General features: G+C 60.8%; 1 protein-coding gene across 1 annotated transcript in view; it reads right to left on the bottom strand.

The window, feature by feature from the left end:
* Positions 1-6,670, bottom strand: part of LOC116835254 (peptidoglycan recognition protein 3-like) — a 25,796-nt gene extending 19,126 nt beyond the window's left edge. Inside the window, exons 1-3 of the mRNA XM_032797952.2 lie at positions 6,616-6,670; positions 3,854-4,055; positions 2,624-2,742 (exon numbers count right to left, since the gene is read on the bottom strand). Coding sequence (XP_032653843.1) covers positions 2,624-2,742; positions 3,854-4,055; positions 6,616-6,670 — 376 coding nt within the window. The remainder of the gene's footprint in view (positions 1-2,623; positions 2,743-3,853; positions 4,056-6,615) is intronic.
* Positions 6,671-9,564: the final 2,894 nt, after the last annotated feature.

Raw genomic sequence — 9,564 nt, 5'->3', positions numbered from 1 at the left:
TCTCCCCTTTTCCAAGCTGAAGAGTCCTAGCCTCTTTAATCTTTCCTCATATGGGACCCTCTCCAAACCCCTAATCATTTTAGTTGCCCTTTTCTGAACCTTTTCTAGTGCCAGGATATCTTTTTTGAGGTGAGGCGACCACATCTTTACACAGTATTCGAGATGCGGGTGTCCCATGGATTTCTATAAGGGCAATAAGATATTCTCAGTCTTATTCTCTACCCCCTTTTTAATGATTCCTAACATCCTGTTTGCTTTTTTGACCACCTCTGCACACTGCGTGGTGTTTTATTTGCTTGGTAATCTGCTTTGATCTGTTTGCTATCCCTTATCATCACTTCAGGTCTATCATTTGTAGTTAATCAACTTGTTTTTGTTTGGTCTAAAACCAGTGTGTGGAAATCATAAGTGGGAGGCAAAAGCTGTGCCTGTCGTCCTCCACATGGAGGGAGAGGGCGAATTTCATGAGCTTGCACTATACAGGTCTTTGTCAGTGCAAGACGGTACAATTTTGGGTTTCTCCTCTGGGGGGTGAGAGGTGCACTTGAGTGCTGAGCAATCCCTTAGCTGAGCCTTTCCATACAGAGCTGATCTCAGCATCTGTGTGTTTCTGCAGCTGGGTGTGTCCCTACCTGTGCGTGTGCTGGACTGGGCTTGAGAAACTGTCACAGCAGCACAGTGTGAAGGGAAGCCAGGCTGGTGGGCCAGGCAGGCTCAGTGGTACCCCAGTTCCCAGTGGCACCCCAGAGGGAACCTGTCACAGGGGTCACAGGGTGCTCTCAGCTGGGAGGGGGCACAGGGTGCCCAGTGCCCCTACCTGCAGCCACCCTGTGAGTGCCCAGCTCAGGCACTGTCTGCCCAGTGAGGCCAGGGCTGCAGGCCCCACTTCCAGGCTGCACCCTGCAGAGCCGGGTTCTGGACAGGATCTAGGGATCATAAGCCACACCTGAGCTCCCAGGGCAACGCAAGGACACGCAGGACTCATGGGATCCTGGGCGGGACAAACAGGGGAGTGGGGGCCAGGGAAAGGATTTTCCCTCTGTATCCAGGGATGCTGGATCCTGCATCTGGCTCTGGGGCCCGCGTGATAAAAGAGATGTGGAAAAAGAGCCACAAACACAGTGGGTGGGTTGGAGAAATGGCCGCCAGGGCGGGACGGGCAGAGCTCAGTCTATCCAGCGGATCACTCAGGGAGGAAATACAGGACCTGCTGGGCGCGTTAGCCACGCGGAGAAAGGCAGAAGAGGAACCAGGAGCTGGGAGCTGAAGCCAGATACGTTCCCCTGGGACATAAGGCCCAAATTTCGAACAGGGAGGATGATTAGCAAGTGGAGCAAATGCCTCTGGGCCACCAGAGCCAGCCAGGGATCCAGTGACGGGCCCAGACTCCTCCCCACCCCCAGGCTCCTACTCGCTCTCCTCTCCCTATACAGCCAAAGGTCACCCCAGCTCCAGGGTCCTACGGGCGGCTCCCTCTCAGCTGCTTTCCCTGGCCCTAGATCCTGTCTGGGTTGCTGCTTTCCAAGCTGCAGCCCATAGGTCTGGCCTGCGTTCCTTGGGCCCGATCCCTGCCTTGTGCTTGGCTGGATTAAAACCCCACAATTTTAATCCAAATTTAATTTGTTTGCCTGCAGCCAGCCAGGTCGCTCTGCGGCAATGACCCGTCGTCATTAGTTACCAATTCCTACGTCACGGGAGACAGTCCTTGCGGCAGAACCCCCTGTCCCGGGTGTCAGAGCAGCAGGGGAGCGTAGGTGTGGGTGGGAGCCCTGCAGGAGGGATTCCCAGCTCCCGCCAGGGCTTAGTAGGGTTGCCAACTTTCTAACTGCAGAAAACTGAGCACCCTTCCCCTGAGGCCCCGCCTCTGCCCCGCCCCTTCTCTGAGGTCCCTCCCCCACTCACTCCATTCCCCCTCCCTCTTTTGCGCTCTCTCCCTCACCCTCGCTCACTCGCTCATTTTCAGTGGGCTGGGGCAGGGGGTTGAGGGCAGGGACTGTGAGGGCTTGGGCTTCGGGCTCAGGTTCTGGGGTGGAGCCAGGGATGAGGGGCTTGGGGTGCAGGAGGAGGCTCTAGACTGGGGCCGAGGGGTTTGGAGTGTGGGAAGAGACTCAGGACTGGGGCAGGGGGTTGAGGTGCGGGAGGGGGTGTGAGGTGCAGGCTCTGGGAGGGAGTTAGGGTGCAGAAGAGGATTCTAAGATGGGGCAGGGGTGTGAGAAGGGATTAGGGGTGCAGACTCCAGGCGGTGCTGACTTCAGGCAGATCCCCGTACATGGCAACATGTCTCCTCGGCTTGGGGGCAGCCACAGGGGTTCCTCCTGTTGTCCCCATCCTGAGCGCCAGCTCCGCAGCTGCTGTTAGCTGGAAACCGCAGCCAATGGGAGCTGCGGAGCCGGAGTTTGGAGTGGGTGCAGCGTGCGGAGCTCTGTGGCTGCCCTAGAGCTGGAAGGACGTGCTTGTTGTTTCCTGGGATCCACACAGAGCCGGGTAGGGAGCTTGCCAGTTCCACACCAACTGGACTGTTATGGGCCCAGTCAGCAGTGCTGATCAGAGCTGCCAGGGTCCCTTTTCAACCGAGCACCTGGCAACCCTAGAAGGGAAATTCATACAGACGGGACCCACGTACTGGAGAAGTTGCCCAGGAAGCTGAATCCCAGTGACCTATGGCTCCAGCCATAGGCGTGGGCCCCCACGGTGCGCCAGCCTCTGCCCTCGTAGACTCTGCCGTCCCCGCCGATCAGAAAGCTGCAGGCAGAGCACAGTGTGAGACCCGCACAGGCATGTCGGCCGCAGCCTCCCCTCCCCATTGCTCCCGGCAGCTCCTCCAGGGTTGTCGCTGGCCCTGCCCAGGTTTGAACCTGGGACCAAAAGACTCACTGAGGAGAGACAGGAAGCATGGGGGGAGCTAACCTGTTTTGCACTGTTTGGCCGTTAGGTGGCACTCTGTGTAACGCCCCTTATGGAAGCAGCCCTGGGCCCCACCTGCACACAGCTGGCGGGAGAGTGAGGGTTGTAGCCGGCCCAGATGTGGGGCAGGAGAACAGCGCTGGGATCCGCTGCCCCACGGGAAATTCCTGGCTGGGTTTCCATCCCCCGACTTCACAATCCCAAAATATTTCACGGAGAAAAATCCCCACCCAGGTTTTCGTTTCAGGGCGTCAGGCCGCCCCAGGGAAAGGCGTCAGTAACGCCGGCATGGGGCAGTGTCACAGGTGAGCAGGGCGCAGGCCACGCAGCATCTGTTGGCTGAGCTCATGGCACAATCCAGGGGCTCCCTGTGGCCCTCCATTCCCCCACCAGCTCCATGATTTCCCCCTTTCCATTCCTCACTCTTCAGGGACTCCCTCAACCTCCCCATCTCCCCCTGCCATGCGCTCTTTGCCCCCCATCCTCCTCCAGGGAAGGTAGGGCTGGGAATGCAAACACATCTCTGCACCCGCCATGTTTTCCACCTGCCCCCCAGCCCCAGTGTCTCATGGGGATGAGAGCAGGACATGGGGGAGGGTCTGGAGCCACAGCCCAACCTTGTTCCGTGTTCCAGCCCCCTTGGGTCCTGGCCTGAGGGAGAGGCAGGAGCACGTGCGGCAGCTGCTGGGGTGGGTGGGGGATGGGACAGGCACCAGCACTTGGGCAGGGAGTGGGGGGGCAAAAAGGGTGCCAGCTGCCAGGGAACTGCCTGAGAAAGAGGATCAGGAACTACTGGGTTGGCCCTTTCCGGCCTAGATCCGGTTCACGCACTTCCAAGTCTCAGCACCAACACTGGCTCCCCATCATCCCTCCAAACCCTTCACCCCACGCCCATTTCACCTCCCCTGCCCCCTGTGGGGAGGCTCCCACCCCACCCTGCACCGCTCACTTGTAGCCGATGTCGGGCCAGCGCTGGGTGTTCATGTGGTAGTTCTGGATGCCCTTGACCTCCCGGCTGCAGGAGGCCTGCGAGGTGCAGCGATTCCCTTCCGTGTGGTGGATGATGACAAAGGACACTGGGGTCTTCAGCGGGACCCTAATTCTTGGGGGTCGGGCCCCCCACTGTCGGCGTGAGATGATGGTAGGGCAGCCTGTGCCATGCGGGGGAGGGGAGAAAGGGCTGAGTTAATGTGGGTGCCCCCCACCTGCCCCAACCCACGCTGCAGGATCGGGCCCAGGGCTGGTGCTCTGAGTGGGTTGAGGCTGCGGCAATGGGGTGGGGGTGGGGGCCAGCAAAGGCCATGAACGGCATAGGGGGGACACGCAGCCCTGCGTTAAATGTGACAGAGCTGGAGAGAGGCCTGGCCGGGAGCCTGCTCGCTGTGCAGCAGCACCCGGCGCTGTCAGCAAAGGGGCGAACAGGGAGCCAGGCCAGGCTGGAGGGAGGCCAAGCAACGGCTGGGCTGGAGATGGCGGGTGAGGCTGGTGCTCTGAACTCAGCCCAGGCTGGGGAAGCTCCCGCCCAGGGTGTGCGGCGATCCCACCTGTCCCCTCTGCCCCCTCCGGTCATTTGCATCCCTCCAGCCTGTCTCCTCTGCCCTGAGGCCTTTCTGCCCTCTCTGCATCTGGGAGGCCCCTGATCTTTCTGGTCTCCCACTGCTGAACCCCCTACCCCTCTGCCAGGTCCCTTCAGAGTCGGGATAACCAGTATGGAGTCCAGTGTCCCAGAAACTGGAAGGTCAGAACATCTGACCCTGAGAAAAGGCTCAACGGGCAAAATGAGCCCATGGAACTTGCTGCCATCAGGGCCAGCTCTAGATTTTTTGCTGCCTCAAGCAAAAAAATTTTGGCTATCCCCCTCCCCCCCAGCCCTGGGCTCTCTCTTCCCCCACCCCACCTGCACCCCTTGCCATCCCAGCCCTGGGCTCCTCCCCCAAATGTGACCTCGTTCACCACAGCAATCCCCATTTACACTTGCAGTGAGGATCAAACCGTTTCTCCTATTTTTATTTCACTTTAGTATAAATCTCAACACCCCCTTGCCCGTCCCCTGCAACCCCATCTTTAGTGCTCCAATTGCACATGGAAGCCATAGGGACTAACCCTCAAACCTGGTACCCGGAAAGGGCTGGGGATCTAGTAAAGAGGGTTCAGGCAGAGGAGCGGGTGTGGGGGTGCTTGGGGGCTCTACACTGGCAGAGAAGTGGGGTGTGATGTACTCACGGAGGAGGGTGGAGGAGGAGAGGGAGTATCAGGAGGGTTGCGGGAGAAGAGGTGCAGTGGAAGAGGGCGGTGAGGGAGGAGAGGGCTGGGGGAGGGTCCAAGGGGAAAGGGTGCAGCGAAGGAGTGATGGGGGGAGGTACAAGTGAAGAGGCTGTGAGCGGGATGGGGAGTGCAGGGCTGAGAGGGACAGGCACTGACAGCTTGTTCCCCAGCCCCCTGCAGGCAGAGCCGAGAGGACAGACACTGACCCCCAGGTGCCTGAGCCGCGGGGGTCCCCTGGCTGGGCAGTATCCCCCGCTGCCCCACTCGGAGCCAGGCTCTGCTTCTCCCCACCCAGGGCAGGCAGCGCGGGGCTGAGGTGGGGGAGGTATGCAGCAAGCTGGGTCCGGGGGCAGGAGGGGGCAGTTCCCTGGCAGCCCGGGCCCAGCTCCGGGGGATGATGCTCAAGGCAGCCTGAACTGCAGTCCGGCCTGTGTGACTCAGGCTGTAGGGTCAGTTCCAGCTAAGCCTGAAAGCCTCCACTGACAGGGAACATCCTGGTTCAGGGCCGGCTCCTGGCTCTTTGCACCCCAGGCAAAAAAAAAAGGTGGGGAGGAGGCGGGAGTGCCACCCTTGGAAAGTGCCACCCTGGCTGCCTCTAGCTGTCACTGGGCCACGAGCAGGATCCAGCAATGGATCAGAGGTTTCTATGGCGAATGAGAACAGCCAGCATCAAAGTGGGTGGGACTGGACGGGCTCCTGCCCCAGGGCTTGGGGCCACTAACTGATGGGCACACAAAGGAAATTGCCCTGTGGCTGCTTATTCCATCATGGGCCACAGGGCAATTTCTCTGGAGCATCTGGCACGGGCCACTGCCGGAGCCGGGACACCGGGGTAGATGGGCCCTGCTCTGATCCAGGCGGCAATTTCTAGGCTGCAGGGACATTCCCAGCATGAATCCTGCTAACGGGGCTTTGGTGGGACCTGGGGATCAGCTAGCGTTGTTACTGCTCCCCGCAGCTCCCCTCTGCCCCTGCTCTCCCCTTCCCCAGCCCCCTTTCCTCTGCCCTCCCCACACAGCCATGGCTCGCTGCCCCTCTGAAAGCTGGGAGCTGGCACAATCTGGCTCTTGGCAGGGCAGTTCAGATGGAGTTGGGCTGGCAGGGGGCACGGCCTGGGCGGGAGGTGTGTGACACTCTGGGATCAGCTCCCCATGGGCAGGGCCTGGGGCTGGGGCCTCATCCTTTGGGCGATGAAAACTAGGGCCCTGGGAATGGGCAGGGGATGACCCAGCCCTGCCTCATGGATGGATGGGATGGACTGAAGCTGAGGGGCGTCTCCAGCTCTGCAGGGGCAGGTCTAGCTCTGGGCACCAGGCCAGGGGGCGGGTTAGTTGGGCGCCTCCGTCTTTAATTTCCCACTCTTACGTTTCTGCCCCCTCTGTTCTCAGCTGCAACAGGGATTCCAACCTTGCCTCCCACCCCTGGCCTGGGAGGAGCCAAACTCACCAAGCACCGTGGCGCAGAGCGCTGAAAGCAACACGACCCGCGTCGGCAGCAGCATCTTCCTCTCGCTCAGCCCTGTGGGGACATGCACCCATCAGAGGCGCTGCTGGGCCACAGCCAAACACCCTCTGAGACCCTGAGTAGCAGATCCCCCTGTGCTCAGGCTGCCCCAGGCTTCAAGCCCAGCCTGTCACCTGAGGGCAGCATCTCAGCCCTGTCCAGATCCCCCTTTCCCCTGAGCTCCCCAGATCCCCATGGCAGCCCCTAGAGCAGCAGGCTCGGTGCTGGCCCTGGCTGTACTAACAGCCCCTGCCCAGCTGGGGCTGCGGGGAGAAGAGCTGTGCTGGGGGCAGAGCTGGTCCATGGAGACCGGTGCCCCGTGGGTGCAGAGGGGGGCTGGCATGTGCCCACCTGGATTCCTGAAGAGCTGGGAGCAGAGTGAGCTCCTAGCACTGGCACCTGCTCCTCTCTATAAGTGCCTGCTAGGGTGACGGGGTGAGGCCAGGGCGGCAGTTGGTCAATAGCTATTGTGTCAGTGCTGGCAGGAGCCCCAACCACCGAGGAGGAAGGAGTGGGGGGGATTTCACCTGGGGCTGCGGTTGCTGAAGACCAAGCCGGGCTCATGCAGCAGGGCTCAGGGGTCTGTAGCAACACCAGGGCCGACAGACTGCGTCCGAGTGGGAGGGAGCAATTCTGGCCTGGCAGCGCGATCCCAGGGGCAGAACCTTCATCCCAACGTGGGCAAAGCTGGGCACAGAGCACAACCCAGCCTGGAGATCTGGGGAACGCCGCACCGGGGGGGTGTCTGGCAAAGGGCTTCGGGCATCGCCCGGCCAAAGCCCCAGAGTCGGGACTCTCTGGGATATGGGGTTTCCCTAGTTCTGAGTCGCTAGTGTCAGGGACAGGCCGTGTGCCTCCAGCCCTGGCCGGGGAGCCCTGGCCCATCCTCTCCCCTGGGCTCCAGGAGGACCCCAAGATTGGCAGCTGAGCACTGCCCCAGAGTGCTCTGCGTCACACTCCCCTCCCGGGCACTTCCCGCCGGCCTCCCCAAGCCAGAGGGAAAAGCAAAGACCTGAACAAACCTGAGGGGATGTCTCTGACCCTGCAAATGCCCAGACTCCTTCCCCTCAGCAGCTCAGGTAGCGCATCAGCTGGGCTGGTCCCCTGGCTCCTGCAGAGCTGCGGATCCCAGCCCTGCTCATCTCCGCTGGCAACTTTCAAGGGAGTTGCTCTCTGCTCCCTGCCAAGCTCCTCCATCGGCCGGGCAGGCCCTGCGGGTGGAGCAGGGCAGAGCTGCCAGGAGGGGGGCCCATCGCCTAAATTGTATTTCTCAAACAAGAGATGTTTCCTTAGCATCCCCACCTCAGCCCACTTCCTGAGATTATCATCAACCTCATCGATAAGCAGGACTCACCTACTTTCGCCAGGCGTCTTTCTTGCTGCGTTTCGCAGTGCTCAGCAGCTCCCGGTCTTGCTGGACGGAGATGGAAAGATAAGGGACGTCCCTTGTAATAAGGGACTGTTGCCAACCCTGCCACCGGGGCCCAGGGCAGTTCCCTGACCCCTCCCTCTCTGGGGGCAGTTTGTGCATCTACCACAGGGCCCTGTTGTGCCAGGTGCTGCCCACACACACAGTGACTGAGATCAGGGCCCAGTCGTGCCAGGCACTGCCCAGACACACAGTGACTGAGATCAGGGCCCAGTCATGCCAGGCGTTGCCCAGACACCCAGTGACTGAGATCAGGCCCCGTTGCACCGGGCCGCTGCTCAGACACACAGTGACTGAGATCAGGGCCCAGTCGTGCCAGGCGCTGCCCAGACACACAGTGACTGAGATCAGGGCCCAGTCATGCCAGTCGCTGCCCAGACACACAGTGACTGAGATCAGGGCCCTGTTGGGCTGGGGTGCAGGAGAGAGTGTGGGGTGTGGGAGGGAGCCCAGGGCAGGTGCAAGGGTCTGGGGTGTGGACTCCGCGAGGGAGTTTTGGTGCAGGAGGGAGCTCAGGGCAGGGGTTTATGGCATCGGGGGGGTTCGGGGTGCGGGCTCTGGCTGGCGCTTACCTCAGGTGGCTCCTGGGAAACTGCCAACATTTCACTCTATCTCCTAAGCGGAGGTGTGGCAAGGCGGCTCTGCACACTGCTGCTGCCTGCAGGTGCCGTTCCCCTGCAGTTTCCAGCCAATAGGAGTCATGGAGCCGGAGCTGGGGGTCTGGGGAGTAGCACCCCGAGCTCCCGTGACCACCCGTAAGCCTAGGAGCCAGAGGGAGATGCCAGCAGCTTCCTGGGAGCCTCATGGAGCTGGGCAGGCAACCGAACTTTTAACGGCCTGGTCGGCACTGCGGACTGGAGCAGCCAAGGTCCCTTTTCAACCAGGCATTGCCATCAAAAACCGAACACCTGGCAACCCTAGCGCCAGGCGCTGTTCTCCTCATGGCACAGTGGCGTGGGCCGGCCAGGGCACTAGAGTTGCCAGTTTTGATGGGATGGGTTCCTGGAGATTTCATCGCATGACATAATCTTTAATTAAAGACTCATCTTTAATTCCTGGAGATTCCAGGCCAATTCTGGAGGGCAAATCTAATGGGCTCCCGCCCTGGGCTCCTGGCAGGCCAGCCGCCACCTCTCGTGGGCAGGGACCTGCCTCACTCTTGCCCCTGCCAGGTACTCCAGGCTGCCCCGTTTCCTGCTTGCACTGTGGTATCCCCAGCAAGTCAGACTGACTGAGCCGGCTGCTTTCTCGCCCCCTCAGAGGTTACAAGCCCTGTGATCCTCACAGCTCTGGCCCCGCCTAGCTCCCCCCAAGCAGCACCTTGGTGTGTACGATGCCAGGATCGCAGAGAACATGCATTAAACCAATTAGTGAACCCACCCGTGTGTAATGAGCTTTCCGGGATCCCCCCTTCTCCTGGTCAGCTGTTCATGGGCATTGCTCTCACCCAGTCCTGTGCAGCC

The sequence above is a fragment of the Chelonoidis abingdonii genome, chromosome 11, assembly GCF_003597395.2.
Source record: "Chelonoidis abingdonii isolate Lonesome George chromosome 11, CheloAbing_2.0, whole genome shotgun sequence".
Classification (NCBI taxonomy): Eukaryota; Metazoa; Chordata; order Testudines; family Testudinidae; genus Chelonoidis; species Chelonoidis abingdonii.
Note: the sequence above shows the minus strand (reverse complement) of the source record. Positions and strands in the feature narration are given on the sequence as shown.